Here is a 24,786-nt window from a genome sequence, read left to right on the forward strand (position 1 = left end):
CTCTTACAGGGCTGCTCACAGCAGGAAAAGGCATCGTTAACTCAATTAGACCATGATGTGGGCAGCCGAGAACAGGTGGGATGAGGAGGAACTGAATTTCTAATTAGGAAACCAGGTAAGTAACACTGATCTAGGTTAAAGGTCAGTCAGGTCTGTCTTCTGCTATTCTGTTGACTAAAACTGTTGTGTCTCCAGCTGCCTAGCAAGCACGAGACCCTGGGCTGATTCCCAGCATCCAAGCCCCACCTCCGTATGAGGTTTTGCTTTAATGCTCAATTGTACGACTTTTCTTTTGTCTTCCTTGCTGCCTTTCTTTCAAAGCATCCAGATAAAACGCTGTTGAGGTTTCTTCTGTCAGACCTTTATGCCTTACAACTTTCGGCAGATAAAGGACAGAGTTTGGCAGGGCTGGAGGGCTGAGGCGACTGCTAAGGCTCAATCCCAGCACCTGTAACAAAAAGATCTGAGCTGCTAGGTTAAGGATTGGCTATCAACTTTAGGACACATCTCACTGACTTTTCCATTCAACCCAAAGAAGACTGCTACATTTGAGTCAAGTCACTTTCATTTTTTAATGTATGCAACAAACTTAGAAAAAAACGAGAGTCTCTGAAAACTTAAGGAGAGTTTCTACATCACTGCTGCTCTGCTCTCCACACCAAGTCTCTCCAGAACCTGTTCTGGAGAGAGGAAGGAAGAGAGTGTTTCCACAACAGATTCTAATATCCATAATCTGGGTTCTCAAAGGCATATCAGTTATCAGGAAATCAGTAACTACCAACACAGAGCAAAATGGCAGATTAACAAAACCCTACCATCACTTTTGTAATGGATATTCTTCATTCACCCTCTCTCAGATTAAATATCAATCATACCCCCTGCCCCAGGTCCGAGGTACTTCTGGTCACTGGGTCAGGCTTGAAGCTGCCAGCAGGGTGAGGTGGGTGGTCCACTCCCGCCTTCCTGGAGGCAGGCAATTACAGGTAACTGAGCTTGTACCCTTACAGCATCACCTACCAAGGAAGTCTCCTCAGTACACCCTCCCACAACAAGTTCATCAAAAGCGACTGTCAGCACTTGACCCTCAGTTTTTGAAACAGCAAAGGAATTTTTTAAAGCTCCCATTAAGTAACTAATAAAAACCCTTTCCACTACAAAGTGCAAATATTTAAAGCTGGGACAGTAAAGATTTAAAAGAATTTTCTCTAGAGCACAGCAACATTAATATAAATAAGTGGAGGGGAAATCCCAGCAAAATTCCATAAACCTCAATTCTATCCTTTGGCTTGGTCTATGACTTTTCACAACTACCAAATCCAAACTAGCGATAAAATGCCACTTCCCATTCCAGCCACTGGATTTAAAATTAGATGTTAACTCTTAGCGATCCCTTCCCCCCAGCTAACTCTGTTCTTCCCGTTACAACACGTTCTTCAGAAGGATAAGCACAATATGTCACTTTGCTATCTTAAAATCACTAGCTGAAGAAAAGTAGGAATCCGGAGGCCAGCCTGGGTCAGGTACTGTGCGGGGTTAAAGGCACCATTTCCTAAACCCAGATGCGAAGCAGCAGCAGAAGCTGAGCAAAGGGGGGAAAAAACAAGTTATATAAAGTCCGATTGTACTCACGGTTTCCTTATTGGGAAGCAGCTCCTTTCTGATTCTGAAGAAGTTCTTGCCGTACTGTCGGAGCCCCTTAACGAAGCGTTTCTGTGATAAAAAAGAAACAAGTGAGAGAGATGTAAAAACCAAAACCAAAACAGGATGTCAGCAAAGCAAAGATATCTGCAATCAGCAGAAAAGCAACCACAGAAAAGTCTGAGCTCGGGAATATTAGCCAGGATGCAGGCTTTCAGCGGCACAGCTGGGACCTGCTGGCAGGGCAGGGCAGCCCCTGGCCTGCGGGGAACCACAAGCAGCGCCGCGCGTTTCGGGAAAAGCAATCGGAGCTAAGGCGGCCTCCGGGAACCACAAGCTGCAGGAAGGTGCAAACAACCAACAGCCCGCGTTGCAATAAACCAACATAGCAGCTTTTCGCCTGCGGAAGCAGATGCCTTCGCAGAAGTGTCTCGGGCCGATACGGCCCTCTTCCCATCCCCTGACGGCGGAAGCCCACAAGGAGCCTCTAGCCCCAGAGCCCGGAGCCAGGAGCCTCTGGGGTCGAGCCCCCGGCCCTCCCGGTTTGCCCGACCCGGAGCAGACTTTCACTTTGCCCGGCTCCACGAACAGCTCCCACCTCCGATCCGATGAAGACTCGCAGCTACAGGTAAGGAGGCCGCGCCCGTCCCCGGGCTCCACAAAGCGCAGGGCCAGCCGGCCGCGGGCTGCTTGGCGTGTGACCGCGGCGGGGCCGCGCGGGGCGCGGGGCGCGGGGAGCGGAGGGCGCCGGGGAGGAGGCTGAGCGCGGCGAGCCTGGCGGCGGGCGGCTGCAAAAGGCGGCCTGGATCGCCGCCGCGGCCCGCTCGGCTCCGCCCCGCCCGGCCCCGCAGGCGGCCAAGCCCTCCACACGGCCTTCTCCGAGTCCTCCCTGGGAGCAGGTCACCGCATCGGCCAAACTTGCTACCCACCGGGGCCAGGCCGCCTGCCCACAGTGAGGCAGCGAAACCCGCGCCGGTCTCTCCCTCTCGTCGTGGCCACTCCGGCCCGCGGCTGAGGCGTTTGCTCCCGCCAGGCCCGGGTGTCAGCCTGCACTTCGCAAGTGATCACCACGGAAGCGCCCCAGCCAATAAATCAGCTGCCCACTGGGAAGAGGGGCCTCCCACTCTGGGTGTCAGAGACCGCGGGACAAACACAGAGAAGGGCCAGACCTGGCCTGTAAGACCCATCTACAGCCTCCTACTCTAGTCCTGCAGGCTCTGTGAGTTCCGAGTTCTCCCAGTGCTGGATATGACTCATCACTGTCAATTTTCAATATAATTGATATAGTTCAGTGGGAAAAATCTGTGAGGTACAAGAAAGCAGCACACAGTCCTTGGTATGAAGAGCAGACTTTTGGTACACTTGACTTCTGCATCAGCCATGCGATCAACAGGCAGCCTGAGCTGCACACAGCATCTCTACGGAAACTAGAGCAAGAAAGAGCTCAGTCCTCAAGGAGTTCCAATCAGCCCAGAGAAGCAAATAGGTACAGATGGATCTTGGGCCTGTAAAGAAAGCAGCAGAGGAACAAAGGGTGGTGGGTGGAGCTAGGAAGAGGAAGCTAGCTCTGCTTGACTTAGGGGATATGACAAGGAAGGGCATAAGCCTGCCAGGTGGGCTCCAGCTGGGCTCTGAGTTGACCAGGAAGGACTTAGGAACATTCTGGAAGCCCCAAGGAGGACAAGGTATGCAGAAAAACTGACTGTTTGCAAATGAGACTTAGAGGTGAGTGAGGAGCAGGCTCCACAGAGCCAATGGCAGACCAGAGGTTGAAGGTGAACTTTCCCTGGGGAGGCCCAAGTTGTGCAGTAGGAACAGAGCAGCAGAGGCTAGTGGCACAGCACTGTAGGAGGCGAGGCCCTGGGTTCATTTTAATGATTTACTATACACGTAGCACTGGGAGGGATGTGTATTAAACTGTGACTGGCTTGTAGCAGGTAAGATGAGTGCATGTAGTCAGCACGGAGCTCCAAGGTACTTCGTGAAAGCAGCAAGGGCCAGCTCATCTGTGCACCAAGGGAATCCGGAAGACAGTGGACTGTTGTGGCCTTTGGCCATCCAGAACATCTTCACACCAAGGCAGGATGGCAAGGAGCAGGCTACCAATGGGAGGGGGCAGTGTTTGTAGGTTGGAGGGAGCTTTGGAAAGAGGAGATGGTTGGTAGGAGATGGTTTGGAGGGTGGAATGCCAGACTGTGGCCTAGCAATATATAGCACGTTCACCAGAAGAGAGAAATGAAGGCGGTTATTCCAAACTTCTGGATGTGATAGAGCAGGTCAATGAGTTCAGAGTCTGCGCTCTCACAGATTATGAGAAACATCATTCGAACCAATAGTAACTATTACATATGTGCTATATCATCCCCAACCTAATGAAGGAACATCATGAAACAGATCAAAGCCACCCGAGTCACCCAGCCTCACACATCCTTGTGTCTTGATTATGGAGTCCAGTCTGTAGGTAGCTGTCCTGAGACTGTATGCACACTTTCCAGTTCATTTAACACCAGTTCTGAGATCAGCGGCTTGACCCCTCCTTCCAGCCCACTGAGTGCAGGCCCAGGCCCCAGCCCTGGCCCTTCCTCCCAGAACTCAGCTCACCATACAGCCTGTGACAAGTCTTTCTTTGCCAAGGAAAAATTTCAAACCTACAGCTTTTAAGCACACTGAACCCTAGCACCAGGAAGGAGGAAACAGTAGGATCTGAAGCTCAAGGTTATCTCTCCTCAGCTGCATAGCAGATTTCAGAACAGCACAGGCTCCATAAGACCCTGCCTTAAAAACCAAAACAACAATCCATGGGCTTTCCCATCAGCCCCCATTATCCTTCCTAGCCCTTCCAAGAATAACGCTTAACTCTGTGCTCATGTTCTGAGCCCTGATCTCGAGGCCTGTCCTACCTTTCCATTCAGATGCCTGATGATGTCAGTCTGCTTCCAGGGTTCATTTAAAAGACAGACTCGAATCCCTTTTGCTCTAAAATTAAAGTGCTGTGACCAGCTCACTCACTGACTGACAGGAGGTGTCATGTACTCAGTGTATAAAGCTGCAAAGGCAGGAATCTTGTCACATGCCACATTCCTTCCTGGCACTGGGCAGTTGGGCGTTCTCAGGTTTTTGAAACAAGTGAAGTCAGCTATGCTAGAGTTGGCTCATCATGGAAATAGACTAAGAAATGGAGAAGAAGCCACAGTCAAGCAACATGGCGCTTGCCTAAAATTCCAGCACTTGCGAGATGGAGACAGGAGAATAAGGAGTTCAAGGTCATTCTTCTGTACACCGTGAGTCTGAGGCTGCCCTGGCTCCATCAGACCCTGCATTAAAGAAACGGAGCGAAGAAACCAAAGCAAACAAAGCCACACCAAGCAGACAAGGCCCACCACAGAAAATGTCCACTCTGGGCTCTGGAAGCAGGGTTGACCTCTGTTCGTGCCACCCAGTCCAATTATTTTCTTATCCTCTAAATATGTTTCCTGGGTTTGCTTTGGTCTTTTTGCTCTTCAAAATTCCCAGGACAAGCACCACCTCCTGTGTAGGACTCAGGCTCTAAGTTTCTTGAACGATACTCACTAGTGTGCATCTATGAAGGCTGCGTCCACGAAGCAGTCCCACTGAGGACACTCACTTGGCTGTCTCACAGGCATCTCAAGCTAACTACAGAAACTTCCAGAAACACGAATCTGACATCAGATGGTGAGTGCAGATCTATGACTGCTGCCCATGCATGACAAACAAGTGCAAAGTACTCTTGGCCTTACTCTAAGAAAAAGAGGAAGTCAAAGCTTCATGTGGCCTGTGCTGTTACTTCTCTACGGAAAGCCACAGGCCTCAAACCAACCAGACATCTGCTTCTCAGGGTAGCTTCACCTTGTGGTTTACCAGAAATGCAGAGTGGCCTCTAAAATCGAAACAAAGCCAACCCCTCAGAGCACATGGTGACTATGTGAGGACTAGCTTCTGAGGCAGGCAACTCCATCCCTCTGTGCACCCGTCTCCACACGAAGACATTGATGTTTTCAATAGTAATTTAATAGTTACCATACTGACCTGTTTACAGGAGAGGAATGCTAACCACTAAGTTCATGGTCAGGTCTGTTTCTTAAGTCTTCCAGCAACTGAAATGGACCCCACACTCCTAAGGCCTTCTCTATACTTCTCTTATCCTGATGTTGTGATTCCCAATGCCAGGCTGCCAAGGGTGACAGAGAAAGAACCTGCGTGTGTTTAAACTGTGTGACTGGCTGGGTCATGCTCCACCACCTGCACCTGCATGTGGCTGCTGAGGCTCTTGGGAGGCTGGCACTTGTTTCTTTGGTACTTTGCACTTTGGGAGCAAAGCCTCACTGCTTTCTATTTATGCATCCTCACAGTCAGTTGAAACCCAAATACACCTATACTTACCCATGGCAGAGAGATCACTCTTCATCTTCCCACTCAGTTTATGAATGCGATACAGGCTTGTCACTTGAGTTCCTAGTAGGAAAAACTTAACTTCTGGCTTTAGAGAATATGACTGGGGCTGGAGAGATGACTCAGCAGTTCAGTTGTTGCTCTTTTTTTTTTTTAAAGATGTATTTATTTACTTGTTTATTTATTTACCTACTTATTTTATGTATATAACCACACTGTCCTTGACACACCAGAAGAGGGCATCAGATCCAATTATAGATGGTTATGAACCACCATGTGGTTGCTGGGAATTGAACTCATGACCTTTGGAAGAGCAGCCAGTGCTCTTAACCGCTGAGCCATCTCTCCTGCCCAACACTTGTTGCTCTTATGGGAATCTGAGTTTGATTCCCAGCACTCACATGGTGGCTCACAGCCAGGTCTAACTGCAGGTCCAGGGGAACTGACACCCTCTTCTGACCTCCAAGGGCACCCGGCACCAGCACCAGACACCACATGGTGGACTTACACACATACAGGCAAAAAAACTCATTCACATAAAATAAATGAATTACTACAAAAAAAAAAAAAAAAAAAAATTAAGCGTGAGTGCCAACATCCAATACCATTAAAGTTGTGGGTCAGCCAGTCTCCTTTCCCTCCCCAAACTCACCCTTCCCTTGCTTCCCTCACCCAGAGAATATATGAAGTCATGAAATTAAAAACTTACTCAATGTGAAAACTCTGGCAATCAGTAAAATGCTTCTGAGCGTCCTACAGCCAGGACTTAATGTAAAACTTCCTAAAACTGACATTTTGCCAGGACAGCCATGGTTACACAGAGAAACCCTGTCTTGAAAAACTAAACAAACAAACAAACAAAAACCCAACAACACAAAAGGACATTTTGAGGGCTGGCAATGTGGCTTAGCATGGAAAGAGGCTTGCATCTAATTCTGACAACCTGACTTCCAAACCTAGGACCGGCAAGATGTCCTCTGACCTCTAAATGAGTCTTCTGGCATACAAAAGCCCGACACAAACAGTCTGACACACACACAAACAGTATGTAAGGAGAATATTTCTAATAAAGACACATGTCAAACTCTGGCTTCGGATTAGAACAGAATCCCCAGACATTTTTGAAAAGATCCTAAACATACTTCTGCCATTCTGTGCTACGTTATTTATGTGGAGCTGTGCTCTCAACCTTGATATTATAAAATCTAAATATTGAATAGCTCTGAAAAACCCCAAAATGCTTAACACCCAGCATTATTAAATATTCAACCAAGACTCCTTTTATGTCAGCACGCACACCCACATTACCATTGCACATGCTTTTGTTGCTAATAAATAGTAAAGTCTATACATTTCTGTACATGTTTGATTTGCACATGTACTGTACATATCCGTCTACCCAGGGCTACCTACCATCCAGGTAGCAGGGGCTGAAAGGAGGGCATTTGAGAGGTCTGTGTGCAGCCTACTCTCCTGTTTCCTCACAGAGAATTCCAACATGGCTGTTTAGTCACAGCCATTCCCGAAACAGGATGATGCTCACAGGAATAGATGCAGGATAAACATTAATCTTGCTGCCAGGCTAATGTGTTCTGAGGCTCCTGTGCTGCTGCTTGGGACACCTGCCTACATGCGCTCACTCACTCGCTCGCTCGCTCTCAGTGCACACAGGCCTCCATGCCCTTGCTGTGCTCTCCTGTCTGTCTACCCCGAGACAGCTAGCTGGGCCTGGATAGGAAGCTTCACCGTCACTCAGCAAACAGAGCAGCAGTTTTATGTGTGTCTTGGCATGGAGAGGGTGGTGAGGTGTGCCTAATGTCACAGTAAGATGGCTGCACACTACCTTCACAGCCATCGCCCCAGGCTCTACTGCCAGGACCTTCTTGGTCCCTACAGCCACCTAAGGAGGCAAAGCTTCTACCAGCTCCACTTCAGAGACAAGGAAATTATATGGTATCCATGGTACCAAATCCTTGACTCAGGGTGGGAGGGTCGAAGGTGACATATATAAACAGGGGGAGCCTAGAGACTGGGATAGGGTGCAGACATTAAAAGCAATGTATAGGTCAGAGATAAGGTTTCTGTTTTAAAACAAAGTATTAAAAATTATCTAGGGGGCTGGAGAGATGGCTCAGTGGTTAAGAGCATTGACTGCTCTTCCAGACGTCCTGAGTTCAATTCCCAGCAACCACATGGTGGCTCACAACCATCTGAAATCAGACCTGGTGCCCTCTTCTGGTGTATCTGAAGACAACTACAGTGTACTTATAATAAATAAATAAATAAATAAATCTTTAAAAAAATCTACATATGGGCAAGTAAAGGCATCTCACTGTTTATCCTGTCTCAGCCACTTACAACCTTTTGTTTTTTATATAAAGTCCCTGCCCCCTGGAACGACGACAACAACAAAAGACTCTGAACACCAAACTGGACAGTTGTGAAAGTCATAGAGAAAGGTGAGTCCCGTGGATCATCCGTGTACCCCTAAATCATATGCACATAAGGCTCCCTCAGAAGTCATCTGACCCAGGTATGCAGCAGGGAAGAGAGCAGAAAAGAGGGGGCTAGGCTGGACCTCTGCATTAGACACTGGCTAAGAGCTTTCAAAATTAACTCCCTCTGATGAATTTTAAGTAGTGATCACAGTCAGAAACTCCACACGACTTCTCTCCTTGGGCCTCTTACATAACAGTTTAGAAACACCGTGGGTATTAGAATGAGTCCCACTGTGAAATGGCCTTCTGCTCTATCCTGTTTGCTGCACAGACTTCATGTTAATATGCACTGGTTCTCAGGGGACTGAGGAGCAAGCAGGTCTGCAAGTAAGCAACCTACAGTCATCCTCCCACCCACCCCAGAGACAGACACAAAGGTGTGAGTCCTTCAGCCAGGCAGTGGGAAAACTATCCACTGTTGCCTGAAAGGCAGAAAGGCAGGAGGAAAGGTGTCTTCATTCGGCTAATGAGGAGTATTGCAGTAGGGAAAGTACTGGCCCCTTTCCAAAGCGTGCACTGCATGCCTGGTTCCCATTCTGTGGCTACCCTGACAGAGCCCACTGGGTGAGAGTCTACTCCAGGTAGCAAACAGTCCCTCTGGTAGTCAGTCAGCATCACTCCATTGCCCTCTGAGAGTCGCTGCTATACTGCTCCAAGATGTGTCATTTGCTTTAGATGTAAGCATGTATACACTAATGAATGAATGAAAAGTGTCCTGGTGACATTCCATTTTTGATAAAACATAGCACCACAGTGTGCCTAGGAGGAGACCACGGCTCCTGGTTTCTGTCTGCAGTTTAAATACATTCCTCAATGGTTAGTGTTATTCCAATGCAGTTGAAAGTTTAATTAACTTTAGAAGTTCAGTATAGCAAACTATGTAAACTACTGTTCTTTTGGGCCAGCTATAATGGAGCACACTTTTAATCCCTCAGGAGGCAGAGGCAGAGGCAGAGGCAGAGGCAGAGGCAGAGGCAGAGGCAGAGGCAGAGGCAGAGGCAGAGGCAGAGGCAGAGGCAGAGGCAGAGGCAGAGGCAGAGGCAGAGGCAGAGGCAGAGGCAGAGGCAGAGGCAGAGATTTCCAAGTCTGAGGCCAACCTGGTCTCCATAACGAGTTCCAGGCGGCTAGCTGTCTAATAACACATTTTGGGTTTTGTGGGTTACTTTACTGTGTTTTGCCTGCATGTGCCAGAAGAGCTCAGAAGAGGGTGTCAGAGCCCCTGAAATGGGGATGGTGTGGTATAGGACAGACATGGACAGATGGTTATGGACCACCATGTATGTGGGTGCTCCAAACAGAACCCAGTCCTTTGCAAGAGCCATTTTCCAAGACCCCTCTCTCCATATGTTCCCTGAGCCAAATATGAACACACACTTTATTCAGAGAGATACTGTCCAGTTTTGTGTCCTGATATGAGGCTACATGGGCTAAAGATATGACAACCTTGGGCTATGGGCTAAGGACATGACTGAGGAGTGCTGGACCGCGTACCCTGAGCCTAAAGAACTATCTAGAGTTTCTCAGTGTCTCTCAAGTTCCCTGAGTCCCTTCAGGTCTTGCTGTAAACAGTAATGGCAGAGGTAGCAACACGAATAGCCATGATACACTTGCCCAGACAGGAGTCCCTGAGCCACTGGATAGCTAAAGAGTCAGACATGGCGTGTGGGCGTTAAGTGCTTCATGTCCTCCTTCATCCTAGACGTCCTCTGCTGTGCTCCTGCTAAGGCCAGGCCCTCCCGGCAGGGTTCCTTTTGGTGATCAACATGCTTCCTGGGCAGCAGCAGTCATCACAGGCTTAGTCAAGGTATTTTGTGCTTACTTCCTATGTGGATCTTAAGATTCTCCCCCTCACACCCTTTTATTCCAACAGCTGCCCCTCAGCTGTTGACTTCTTATGAAGGACACTCTCTTGGGACTGAATTAGGTAGAGACTAAAACATTTCATAAGCATACAATGCAACACACAGCCATACAGGCCCATGGCTACTCTGAGGACTCCAGCTACCCTGTTGTGCCCACTGATCCTGCCCTCACTACTCACCAGGCAGAACCTGGCACAAGATTAATTCTAGCTGCCTGGAGACCCTCCGCAGCTTATCTGAGCCCCCCGCGCCTTCCCAGCTACTTTTCCTCTTACAAGCTAGTGGGGTCCTTAGCCCCCTTAGTACTCCTGCTGCCAGCTGCAGGTGAGTTCTAGAAGCCACACCTGGTGCAGCTAAAGACAGATGTGAGTTCTTGGACCCTTGCTCTCGCTACCTGCTGCCATGCTTCCTCTGGCGTTCTGTGATCTTTCTCTTCCCTAAGCTGCGTCTGGTCATGGTATTTTATCACAGCAACAGGAAAGTAACTAATGCCAGCAACAGTAATAGAAGTTCAGCCACCCTGAGCCAAGTGGTGCTGGCACATGCCTTTAATCCCAGCACTGGTTACCCAGGCCAGCCTGGTCTACAGAGGGAGCTCCAGGACAACCAGGGCTACACAGAGAAACCCTGTCTTTAAAACAAAACAAAAACCAAAAACCCAATCCAAACAAACAAACAGGGCTCAAAGCTGCTCCTGAATTTTCCCTCCATAGAAACTGAGGGAGGACATATTTTTAATGTGGTTTTCGGGGTGGCTTTGTTTGTCTGTGATTGTTAGGAGTGATTTGACTTACGTAGATCACTGAAACCTTAACCTTGACAGATCGGGCATTACACACATGTAGTCCCAGCACTTGGGAGGCAGAGTTCAAAGCCAGCTTTAGCTATAGGTGAGTTTGAAAGCAGCTGGTGGTACATACAGAAGACCCTAGCAAGACAAACACAGAAAGCTAACTAAAACCCTTCAGTCTCAATGTCAGCCAATACTAATGTAAATAAAGAAGCAAACTGCTACTCCTTGGACAATAAGCAAGATCTGCTCTAACACCACCTAGTTCTGAGCATCACATATGGTAGGAAACTTGACATATGAGATACTGCCAAACTGTAGAGGGAAGGGGCTGCTTCAGGTGTTACAGCCCCCACATCTGATGACATGGAGCAAGTGGGCCTCAATCACTGGTTTATTGATTACATGAATAATCCGGAGTTGACTGTAGTCCTTCCAGATTGCCTGGCTTCATTCCGTCTGCCCATAGGCTTCCACTGTTGAGTGTCTAAATAAACTAACACAACCAAAGGATGCCTTATCTTCTCCACCAAACCTACATGATTACTAGAGGATTTAAGCTATACTCTCCCTACCAGATACCTGCTCAAGGTAAAGAATAAACAATTTTCTATTTCAATATCTTTGTGTATTGATCTACTCCTTCCCAGGCTGTCTGCTAGCAAATGAAAATTGCTTTTTTTTTCCATTCAAGGACCACAGACTCGGGGAAATGACCACATGTCAGATGGCTTCCCCCTAGCTTCCCTTACCTATGACTCTCCGAGTTACAGCAACTGTGTTGGGCACACCAAAGTCCTTTACTTCAGTGTGCTGGCCCAGTCAAGTGGGAGGCAGGGAACAGCAGACCGACAGGCGTGGAGATTCAGCTACACACACCTGCCAATTATTGGCTACATTCAGATTAAAAATAACCTGGCTCTAATAACAGAGCCCAAACAGCCATTCTCTCCCTGTGATATCATTCAAGCCTCTCCATATAAATGCTCCAGAAAGTGGTTCAGAAACATGCAGTTAAATGTTCAGCTTTCATTAACAAAGTTGATCTCGGCACAGAGCAAAGGTGGATAAAGTAAAAAGAACAGTAGCTTGGCTGTTAAAACGCAAAGGGAAAAGTCACTTCAGTGAGGAAGACCTTGATAAAACTTGTTAAGCAGGGGTAGGGGATGTGTAAGAAGCCCATTCCCCCAGGGGCAGCGGCACAGGCCAGTGCTAGAAGAGTAAAGGCTAAAGGATCCCAAGTTGAGGGGTATCCTTAGCTACATAGCAAATTCAAGAAGAGCCTGAACTACAAGAGGCTATGCCTCAAAAATATGTCTTTATAAGTATTTACATTATGAAATTATATTTATGTAAGTATAAATGTATTTACATTGCACATAAATATATACTGTTTATATATTGTTTATATGTGTGTGCATGTGTGTGTGAGTATGTACCAGTGACTGCAAATAATGAGATGCCCAGAGCATCAAATGCTCCCTTTATGGAGGTACATAACTGCACTGGGTAGCTCAACTCTGGGCAACAATAACCCATATTCATACAGACATGTGATTTTAAATCAAATAGACCACATCTGTAAGCCATTATGACTACTCGACTTCCTGAATCAGGAAGAAGCGCCACAGGCTTATTATAGTTCCTGATAAGGAACTTTATTTTCTCTTCATTTGATATTAGCCTGAGTTCCCCACTGAACTTAGTTCAGCTAAGATTATCACCTCCCAGAGCAAAGAAAACCAGCTGGGCATGGTGGTTCACACCGTTAGCCCCAGAACTTGAGAGGCAGAGGCACACCAATCTCTTTAAGTTCAAAGCCAGTCTGTGTGGTGTACACAGGACATTCCAGACCATCCAGGGATACATAGGGAGACCTGACTGAAAAAAGAAAAAGAAAAAGAGAAGAAAAAGAACACACAAGACAAAACAAAAAAGATTAAGAGCCCAAAGGGAAGGAAAAATCAATGTCTTTTTAGGAAATGCAGCCCAGTGGAGCTAAGAAGCACTTCCATCAATCAAAGCCAGACCTCGGTCATCAGTGAGATTCCTGCCAACCAGTGGTCACCGTCTCTCACCCATCACAGGCACCCTGTTTGCTCGTTCTGTCCCCACGAATGATGGCAGTCACACTCAGGCAAGTCCCTAAAGGGAGGCTCCTAGATAGGAATCTGGTATGAGCCAATCACAAGGCTGCCCTGCTGGCTTCTGTTTAGAACAATAGTGCTCCCAGGACACCTCACTTTTGCTGAAAATATTGATACTGAGGGAGCATGAACACAGCTGTGTGTAAATTACACACACAAACAGATTAGCTCTATCTGCTTCTAAGGAATACAAACACACTAATAATGCATCTGCATTCACAGTTGGAGTCTTCTGCCCCCGCCTCCCATCCGGATGTGGAATGTGGTTTCCCAGTACTTGTCTGCTGGAGAAGGCGTCTGAGGCTATGAAGGGAAACTGCCACAAGAGCTGTGGGGTTAGGGTTAGGGTTAGAGTTACATTAGTTAGAAGGCTGTGAGGGAGTCAGGAGCAGGGGTGGGGATGGGGACCCATTACTCCTGGAATCTTGGAAGTGAAGGCAAGACAATAATAGTGAGTTCAAGGCTGGGCTGGGCTACGCTGTGAAAGATCAACTCAAAACAGAAAAGTGGAAGTTATGTGAGGGATGGCAGAAAAGGCAGCAGAAGCAGAAAGTGGGAGCCCGGAGTGTTCCGACAAGCAGAGGCTCTGTCTTCTATAATAGGCACACAAAGACACATGTGTGCACACACTTGAAAGAGACCCACCCAGACACCTGCTAACAAACCCGGAAAGCTTTGTCTCCTGAAACATGTTTTAGGAGAGTATTTTATGGGAAGCAATTTTAGCTTTACAGCAAAAATCAAGTAGAGATACAAACATCTCCCACATTAAGACTTTTAAAAAGTTTGTTTTGAAAGATAAAAAATCCATAATTTTATGCTTGTGATTAAATCACGAATGCACAGGTGGTTGTTGTTTAAATAAAGGCTGGGCTCTAGTCCAGGCTTGAGCCTAATAAGGCCCCACAGCTGACCTCCATCGAGTCATTGACATTGCCCTGGCCTGGCCTGAACTTCTCATCAAGTGTGGTGTCATGAGTGTCTCATCTAGCACGGAAAGCCAGAAAGTATTAGCTTAAAAATTTTTGAGCATTTCTGGCCAGGCATGGTAGCACAGCCATTAATCCCAGCTCTCAGGAGGCAGGAGCATGTAGATCTCTGTGAGTTCTAGACTAGCCTGGTCTACATGAGCTACATGGTGAGACTGTATTAAAATGAACAAACAGCTAGCTCCAATAACAATATACAGACACAACAAAACCTAATTTTATTCTTATATGTGTGATAAAAATCCTCCAATTAACTTCTTTCTTTTATCTTTTTTTCAATGTAATTCCTATAAACCAAGAGAGGGGGAGGGGGAGAAAGAGGAGATCCATTTCTAAGGCTTGGTTTACGATGCTTACAGTTCCACCAATAAATCATCTCCCAATCTGGGCTTGGAAAAGCACTGGCCACGGTTTGATTGCTCCAGCCCCAGGTTGCCAGGCAACCAGCACAAGGGGGAAGTCTGAGAAGAGCTGACAGATAGCCAAGTGGCTGAAACAACAGGCTTCTCTCTGTCAGAAATGTGTTTCAGAGCACCACATGCCCACCTCTGCTCTCTGCTAAACACGACATGACTGTAAAATCAAAATCAAAAGGCCACTGTAATAAAAACACACTTCCTGCCCAATTACCAATTGTTAAAATGCTGTGGGGAGGCCCAGATCACACAGTGTACTGCAACAGAAACGTGACACTGTAACGAGACGAAGTCGGCAGCATTTGAGAAATCTGATCTAAATGCAGCCCTGTCATTTCAAGTCAGGGACCTGGTGCGGAAAGGAAATCAGCAACCGAAAAAAGCACCAGAAAGAAAATAGTGACTGTTAGAGTATGTTAAAGAAACAAACCAAACAACTAAGTTGCAGGTGAGGGTCACAATTACTTCATAAAAACAAGAAACTCTTCAACTGTTGACTGTGGCCTAGAGACAATGACAGTGTCTTCCCTCTAGTGGACTTCTTCAGGGTAGATCAAGAAGCCACACATATTGGTGATTCCAAGTGGATTCCCAAATGCTTGACTGTGAACTGAATTATCCGAGATCTTAAGTATTCTTAGGATAATGTTGATATGACCAGTCTGAGATTTAAGAGTTTCTGGAAACGTGTGAAGCACCCAGCCAGGACACTGTGCCAAAGGTATAACCAGCATCAACTCTGGGCAGTGTTCTGCCATGAAACCATGGTACTGAACCTGACATTTTGAATGTTCTAGAAGTTATCTGTGGTATCTGGAAGAGAGGCAATTCTTAGTCTGTTTTATGGCACAGACCCTTTGACATTCCGGCCAACCGAAGTCTCCTAAACACAGTTTGTGGTTGCCTAAACACACGGAGCTTCAAAGGGAGCCAGAGCTAATGCAATTCCACCACTAAAACATTGCTAAGGATTATTTTTACGTATATAAGTCTTGCCTGCATGTATGTATGTGCACTGCATTAGTTCCTTAGAAGGCCAGAAGACGGTGTTATACACCCCAGAACTTGACTTAAAGGTTACTGTCAGCAGCAATGTGGGTACTGGGAACCAAAGTCAGGTCCTCTTGAGAGCAGCCAATTCTTACCAGCAAGCCATCTCTCCTAACATTTTAAAAGGTGTGCTGGAGGGGTGTGTGTGCTACATGAACAGTGAAGAGCAGACCTGCCAGAGGGTCTGCTATAGGGAGGAGGTGTTGTGCACTTTCCCCACAATGTGAGCTCAGAGCACAAGGGCAGGAAATAGTTCATTATCTGATGACTAAAGCAATGTCAGCCAGTTCATGCTTGGGATACCCAGAATGATCCTCTCTCTAAACTACAAACCCACATCCTACCAAGTCTCCAGGACTCTTCTGGTGACAAGATTGACCATTCAAATAGTTCTAAGGGAATCTATTCCCAAACCCTCAACTTTCCTAGGATTCATCTGTCAGAGAGGGCCAGTTTCTCCCCCTAGCCCCATCTGTCTGTCTGTCTTTGATGAGACAGGGTTTCTCTGTGTAGCCTTGGCTTTTCTGGAACTCAGTTTGGCTTACCTCTGCTCCCGAGAGCTAGGATTAAAGGTGTGCCTCACCACTGCTGGCTTTCTTTTCTTTCCTCCCCTCTTCACTGGTGAGGCAGAGGCAGCCCCTCTCCTAGGAGAAAGCCCTAGTGCTCTCAGGGTACTGCATGGAAACAACTCAAGGGCCCAGGGCTTAAGTCAGATACATTCTATTTCTTTGTTTTCACCCAAATTAGAAGTCTTGGTGAAATACCATCCGTTAGGCAACTGAAAACAGAACCCAAGCACAGACTACACTTGGGCATTATCATGGAGGAACTCAAGTGAGTGAGTGACGCTAGCAGACCCTAATGCCATCTGCTTGTTCACATAAGCATGGCTTCCAGGCACTGACACCTACAAATAACTGACAACAGGAATAAGCAGAACATGATCTCATTCTAAGAACTAATTTAAAAGTCCCATCGTATAGGCCAGGCAGTGATGGCGCACACTGTGTACATGTAGGCTGCATGAGTTTTAGTTCGCATGCATGTCTGTGCACCATGTGCCGGGTACCTCTGGAGGCCAGAAGACAGCATGGGAACTCCTAGGCCTGGAGTTACAGGTGTTGTGAGCCAACACGTGGGTGCTGGGAACCAAACCTGGGTCCTCTGCAAGACGTTAAGTGCTCTTAACCACTGAGGATTTCTTCAGACCCCCATTTTATTTTAAATGTCAACATTTGTATATTAGAAATTACATCCTCATGATGAATAAATAAACACAAAGCAAACAAACAAGAAAACAAACCGCAATGACAAACTGTTGGTATTCTGTCTAAGCTCCACTCCCACGGCTACCTGGCACCAGCCAGTTAGGCTCCGCCCCAGTTGCCTAGCAACAGCCAGCTGTGCCTGACTATAAAGGGGGCTGCTTGCCCCTCCTCTCCCTCTCTTGCTCTTTGTTCTTCCCTGCTCTTCCCCCTTCCCTGTTCCTTCTCTTCCATCCCCCACTTCCCTTCACCTGCTCATGGCTGGCCTTTCCTCTGCTCTCCACCTCTTCTCTCAATACCACGTGGAACTTGGTGTTCAACATGGTAATGGAGCCATGTTAGCTCGGTGTACTTTGACCGGGCACGGGCCGAGATCTAAACACCAACACAAGCTATGCCAAGACAGCTAGTGATACGGCTCAGAGGATGGAGTGCTGTCAGGCACACAGGAAGTACTGAGCACACTGGAGGGTGAAACAGAAGGAAGAGAGGTTCAAATCCCGCCTGGGCTGCGTGAGAGGCTAACCTGGCATGTCAGTTTGAACAGTTGCAGATTTTGTGCTGTTTTCTTTTGAGATAATCTCTCACTATGTAGACCAGGCTGGCCTAAGTCTCAGAGTCTAAATGCTGAGATTACAGTAGTGCTACTATGTCTGGTGCCCGGGGCCAGAGGGGAAATTTCTTTCTTTCTTTTTCTTTTTGGGAAATTTCTTTTTAAGTTTTGTTTTACTTTGTACCAATTGAAGGGAGACATAGACATTCTCTGGAGTACCAAGCAAGCACTACCCATATCAACCAGACTCATCAGACTCTGGATTAACTTTATAGAACAGTGAGGCTGTCCCAGCATTCCATCTTCCTCTGTGCTGGCCTCGGGGGAGCTTCCCACATTCTGACTCTGTCCTTGCCGTATCACCCCTTCTGTTAAGGTTGTTGTGTCTGCCAGAAACCTTGTCCTGACAGTCATTTAATAACTGTCTCTCCAATGGCATTTCCTTCCTAGATACCTGGAAGGGGCCTACCTGTTGAATCAGTAGTACCTTTCCTTAGAAAGAGGGCCGACACTCACCTAAAGCAGTCTAAGGCATTAAGTCCACCAGACATCAGGGCTATTTCACTTTTGCTTTTTGTTCTTGTGGTAAAAATACTGTAGGCAATCGCACACCTACAGAGGCTGTTTCCACGAGACAGAGGACTGTAGGATACAACAGGAGGGTGGAGAAAGGGTGGGTGAAAAGGAGACAACCAAGTGAGGAGATGAGTTTCTTATTCTGAAGGAATCACAGACCACAGAATAACAGAACACTAGTCTTCTCCCAAGGCGCTCAGAGGGCAGGCGGGTGGACACGGTGGCCTATGCAATAAGATTTAATCTGCTAGGAGCAGAAAAAAAAATTTCCCTTTCCAGGCTTAAGAAAGGATGAAAGAAATGTTCCTTTCAAAAAGGAAATTAATCATCCACACATTAAGCTCCTCTGCATCTTTGTCTGTCTGTCTTAGGCCTTTCAGACTTTTTGATAAAACATACTATACTGAGGAAGCTTCAAGAAAACGAAACTATGGTGACAAGGGAATCCTACCAACTAGAATCCCATTTTAAGTTCATCCACTTTCCTCAGTCCTCTCTCCGGTCGACGGGAAACCAGCTGCTAAGCTTACCTGCAAGGGTCTTTCCCAATCTAGAAGTCATAGGGAAAGCCTGACCAGGCACCTCTATCGTCACTGTTAAGACAAAGCCCTCACACGGCAGAGACCTGACCTTCACTAGGTGAGGAAGCAGACAACAGGACTGCCCAGAGTGTAGGTGTCAGCTGCGCACCCACTTCTCCCCAGTCCTGCCTCCCTCCCCACAGCTCCTGTACGCCTGCACTGTTTTCAGCGTCTGCCCCGCTTAGAGGGCCCGAGGAGTCCAGTTACCTTGTCAGCTGTGCGCTCTCATAAACAGCAGCACTGCTATGTCCCTGTCAAGGACCAAGGTGGTGAGCACACATTCCCCTCCTACCTTTGCTTTTCCAGCGTGGCTCAGACCACTCTTACGCCCAGCCACAGGCACCACTGTAACAACTCTAAATGGCTACTTGTACCACCACAACTTTGGCCAGTACTGTCTTCTACAAATGTCCCAGTGTCCCTGTTCCCTGACCTCCTCTTCCTCACGTTAAATCCATAACAGCATCCCCTGGTGCCTCCAGTCCTAGGGTAGCAAGTCCACTTCACCATCTAGGTGGCCCATCCACTGGCCCTGCTCAGGCACCTTTAGTAGTGTGTCTGCCAGCATCACAGTTAGGGACATTCTGAACACCTTACCCACTGACCTTCTAAGGCTCTGTCTGTGTGCTATTTCTGGTGTTCTTTATTTCTAACAAAGCAGCCTGTGGGAACTACACCAAACACAAAAACTAAGGTCTTTCTGTTTACCCTTGCACAGCCTAATGTTAATCTCACAGGATCCCTACCCATCTAGCACCTCTGTCCTGATTTCCAAGTCTCCTCGTGTGGAATTCTGGATAGCTATAATCTTGTGACAGTATAACAGGGAGCACTGCAGGAGGGGGACAGCACAACATGAGGATGACATGCAGTGCCTAACAGCCAGCCAGACGTTTCCAGGTAATCTTAGGCTGCAGGTGAGTCAGTCTGAACGTGGAAGGAAGCCAACTGCACTCAGGAGTTGTGATGATGTAGTGTCCAGCTCAATCTACACTGCACATCTCATGGTATTTGCTTCATCTTTTCTATTAATGCTAACACAGAAAAGGCAAGGAAAGCAAGAATTTTTCTCTTCTTAGTCTTGGTCAAAACTGTAAATAAACCCACGCTCAGCCTTTCACGACTTTCCATGTCTTAGTCTGCCATAGAAGCTGCAGAGAGGAGGAGGAGGTCCAAGCTCAGGAACATCCATGCGGATTCTTTCCCTGGTCTTCCTACCGAGTTCAAGCCAAGGACAGGGCCAGTCCTAGCATTCCCCACCTTAAAAAGAAGCACTGGGGAATGGGGAGGAGGGGGTGCTGGAGAGATGACGGTGCAGCAGTTAAGAACACTGCCCGCCCTTCTAGAGGTGCTGGGTTCAATTCCCAGCAGCCACATGGTAGCTCGTGACCATCTAGGAAGGGACCTTCTGGCATACAGGAATACAAGCAGATGGAGCACTCCTGCATTAAAAAAGCATCAGCGGGGGTTGGGGATTTAGCTCAGCGGTAGAGTGCTTGCCTAGAAGCACAAGGCCCTGGGTTCGGTCCCAGCTCCGAAAAAAAAGAACCAAAAAAAAAAAAAAAAAAAAAAAAAAACATCAGCGCCATCACAAGTAGGGCAGGGTGGATTCATGCCTGTAACCCAGCACCAGGAAGTGGAGATGAGAAGCTCAACATCATGCTTGCTTACAGAAGCCATTAGTCATTTCCTAACATACTCTTTAACACATAATATTTAACAAGCTGATCCCTACCTTCTGATATCTGTGTCTACTACAACGGCCACTTTCTGTCTCTCTTGAGCCATCTCTTCTTAAACTGTACCGCTATTCTGATGGCTTCTTCACATCCCTCTTCTGCAGTTTAATCACTTCAAGCCCAGCTTCTCCAACCGAGCGCCCCCCTCCCCGCCCCTGCAGCCAACAAGCGCTCTTTTGTTCAACAAGTGTCATTCATTCCTAATTGCTACATCAATTTACATCTTTCACAGTTCCTTCAAATGCACCACAGGTCAGCACCAACCTCCTCCACACACATTGTCTGTGGCCTTGTGGTGCTCTGGAACACAGGGGAAAACAAATGCTCCTAGTCATGTGCTCTGTGGCCTGGGAAGGACATGCAGGTCTGTGACTACCTCTGTCTGTAAGTGCCATGCAAATGCTCAGAACACCATGTGGGACTAATGGTCTCATGATTATTCCATGAAGCTTCTCCTGTATTTCCTTTTGCTTCCTCCACCTCAGTTCCTCTCTGCTGGAGCTGTACTAAATCTGTCCTTAGAATTGCCAGAGTAAGGACCAAGTAAAGAGGTCATTTGGTAATTCTGGATTGCAAACCATGTTGAGTCAAAGGTGTGAACTGACTTTTTCATACCTTTCCCAATCACCATGGTTCTTACCCAGTCGAGAGGTAGCCAGGATCCCAGCATTAGTCAGGTCCATGACAGATTCTGACCTGGCTGGTCTTCAGTGTGGCTGGAGCACTGGGAAACTTGCATTTCCAGCAGTGAGCATACTGTGTGGACTCAGAACCCTCTTCTCCAACTCCCCCTGTTGCTAACCAGGCTGATCCTCAGAGCAGACTCAACTCTGCCAGCGACACTCATGGCAGACACAGAGCTCAAGACGGAGAGGTAGAACTGCACTCATAAGCTGCACTCAATCTGGGCAGCCTTCTACCAACCTGGCCCACTCCTCAGCTGGGTGTCCATGCTGCTCGGTGACATCCCATCTGTTCTACAAAGCTCCCCTCCAACTTCACCTCCTCTACAGCTCTCCCCACACCTGCTGGCTATCCAGCTTCTCATCCCTGGGGACACAGAACAGTGTCAGGAACAGCAGGGCACAGAAAAGTTTAGACTATGTTGCTGTCATTCATTTACATTCATAGCTAAGTTTGTCAAAGACACCATAGGAGGACAGAGTTCCCCGCCACACTGCTAAGCAACTGCAAGGTTAGTAGTGGCGCTGGCCGAAGCCTTACACAGTGTATTTGTTCAAAGTGGTGCTCGCCTCCCCCACTCCCCGGCATGCTTTTTTGAAACAGGGTTTCTCTGTGTAGCCTTGGCTGTCTTAGAAGTTACTGTGGACCAGGCTGCCCTCAAACTCAGAGAGTGCTAGGATTATAGACATGTACCACCATTCTCAGTTTGTTCCAATGTTTTTAAAACCTAAAACCTAAAAAAAAAGTACGGGGTCTCTCTATTATACAGCCCTGGCTGATCTGGAACTCTGGTCTGGAACTCACTATATAGATCAGGCTGGCCTTAAACTCATATCTGCCTGCCTCTGCCTCCCAAGTATCCTTTTTTAAAAACTTAAGTGAGTTAATTAAAAAAAAAAATAAATCAGGAGAGCAGAAACAGCAGTGCTGGGAACAGAAGCTGCTATCCACAGTGACAGTGATGGTGAGCATGGTGAGGACACCTCGAGAGCCTGGCAAGGCTGAGAGCAGTGCTGGTGAAGACATGGCAGGCAGCATACAGCTTGGTGTAAGGTGATGAACAGCAAATCCTGACGTTAGCTAACCAGCCCCAAGCACTCTGCGTGTGCAGGAGGCACAGAGAGGCCTTCTTGAGTTGTGGGAGCAAGCGGATTACATACCTCATAGTGGGGGTGGGGTGCAGCCTGCTTGACAGGAGTTTGAAGTGGGGAGAAGGTTATGCTGCTGAAATCACAGTCCTACGAGGCTGACACTTACCAAGGATGGCTGCACCAGGGTCAGAAAATGAAGTCACCTCAAAACTGAAAAGAAGTTAGGCCATCTCACAGGGTGATCTAAAAACACCCTTAAGATCTGTGCTGCTGAAGGACTGGGGATTGAGGAGGAGGATTCTAAAAGTTCAAGTCCACCCCAGTCTTTTGGGGACACGTGAGCAGCTTTGCCTGATACCTAGAGTCCAGGTCATCTCCTGCAGCAGGGGACAGTGAGCACAGCCACTGATGCCTTCTCTATATGAAGTCCATTCCTTTTGAGATTGTCAGGTGGGCTACAGGTCTAGGTCATCCGGCCCCCCATGCCTATGCTTGTGATGACCTTGCTAAACTCATTTTCTAAATTCCTCTTTGAAAAATGGATGACGAGGCTGAAGAGATGTCTCAGTGGTTAAGAGCGCTGGCTGCTCATTCAGAGGACGCGAGTTCAATTCCCAGCACCTGCATGGCAGCTCACATCTCTCTGTAACTTCAGGATCTGACACCCTCACACAGATATACATGCAAACAAAACACCAATCCACAGAACATTTTTTTAAAAAATGTATTAAAAGAAGGCTGGAGAGATGGCTCAGCGGTTAAGAGCACTGACTGCTCTTCCAGAGGGCCTGAGTTCAGTTCCCAGCAACCACATGGTGGCTCACAACCATCTGTAATGGGATCTAGTGCCCTCTTTTGGCCTGCTGTATACATAATAAGTAAATAAATTAAATTAAAAGAAATAGCAGTTGCAAGAATGCAGATGAGGGGGTTGGGGATTTAGCTCAGTGGTAGAGCGCTTGCCTAGCAAGTGCAAGGCCCTGAGTTCAGTCCCCAGCTCCAGGGGGTGGGGGGGAGAAAGAATGCAGATGAGCTTCTTATTAAAAAAACAAAGAAACAAACAAAAACCAACCAGGGAAGGAGGGAGACTAGAAGTTGAGGCCCTGGCTGGTATATGTAGGCTGACCGCACCTGTTTGGGTAGGGAAGACTAGCAATGCCTTTAATGTTAAAGTCTGCTTCTCAGGCTCCACCATTCCTTCCCATTCCACACAGCTCAAAGACAGGTGCCTAACACATCTCTGAAGCCTATCCCTGCAGATGGGGAAGATTAGAAAAACTACAGCATTGTGAATATGCACGTTAGTTTCATTTTTAAATGTATTTCCCTTTCTATGTTTTGTTTGCGTGAGTTTTATGTGTACCATGTGATAGGTGGCTGTGGCGGGCCGAGGGGTTAGGTCCTTTAGAACTGGAGTTATAGGCGGTGTGAGCTGCCCGATATGGATGCTGGGAACTGAACCTTCTGTAAGCCCAGTAAGTGTTCTCAACTACTGAGCCATCTCTCTAGCCTCAAGTTTAATAGAATATCTTTATTAATTTAGGAGACAATCTCTGGTCCATTTTCCTTACTAGGGGAGGAAAAGGATGGAATGACATCAGATCCAGATCTCCTCCTGTCAATCACATCTGCCCGCGAGTGCAAAGCTCCCCGCCTCTCTTTTCTATCATTTCTTACAGTAAAAGAAAAGCCAACCCCACAGGAAGAGGAATCTTATCTCCTTGGGTTCCTGCAACAGGCTGGCCTCCAACTCACAGATCAGCCTGCTCCCCAAACGCTGGGATTAAGGTATGCGCCACCCTACACCTGGCTCAGTCTACTTGTTATTAAACACAATAATTCTGTTTAAAATTATTAATGGGGTGGGGAATTCAGGCTGCAGCACACTTGTGGAGTAGGTTCTCTCCATCCACCTTTTTGTGGGTTTACTAGACACTTGTCTGGTTCTCACTGTCAAGAATAACCACACAGAGCACCCACGGCAAGGTAAGCATCACTGACAGTGGGAGAAGGGAGGCACAGGAGGCTGGAGTGTGTGTCACAGTAGGCAGCTTCTGGAGTCGCTCTGCTATGGAAAGAGTGCTAGGTTGTACAGCACAGCTTGTCAGTCAGAGAGGCAGTCGGCCACTGCTGCCAACTCCTTCCTACTCATCGCTGATACCTTACTAAGTCTGCATGACACTGGCAAAGGGTAAGACCTCTCTCCCCTCACCCTTGCCCACCCCCCTAGGAACTGTAATCTAGTGAGTAAAATCAGACAACTGAGGTGGGGAGGTGGTTTTTCAAACAAAGATATGAAGGGAAAAGGACCGGCAATTATGTGGTTGATTCTGTGAACTTGAGGAGTGTGCATTGGGCCTCAGTAGATGACAGCAGCAGAGGAGCCTTGCCTGATAGGTCACTCAATGGAGGTAACCTAGGCTCTATAGGAGCTTCTCGTCTATCTGACCCACTTCAATATTTTTCTGATTATCTACTAACCCTGTTCCATGTGCTG

General features: G+C 47.4%; 1 protein-coding gene across 7 annotated transcripts in view; it reads right to left on the minus strand.

Moving 5' to 3' along the window:
- Rere (arginine-glutamic acid dipeptide repeats) overlaps positions 1-24,786 on the minus strand; it is a 334,126-nt gene that overhangs the window by 46,990 nt on the left and 262,350 nt on the right. For all 7 annotated transcript variants that reach the window (XM_032894231.1, XM_032894248.1, XM_032894239.1 and 4 more), the window contains one exon: positions 1,630-1,710. In XM_032894231.1, coding sequence (XP_032750122.1) covers positions 1,630-1,710 — 81 coding nt within the window. The remainder of the gene's footprint in view (positions 1-1,629; positions 1,711-24,786) is intronic.

Source organism: Rattus rattus, chromosome 1 (assembly GCF_011064425.1).
Source record: "Rattus rattus isolate New Zealand chromosome 1, Rrattus_CSIRO_v1, whole genome shotgun sequence".
Lineage (NCBI taxonomy): Eukaryota > Metazoa > Chordata > Mammalia > Rodentia > Muridae > Rattus > Rattus rattus.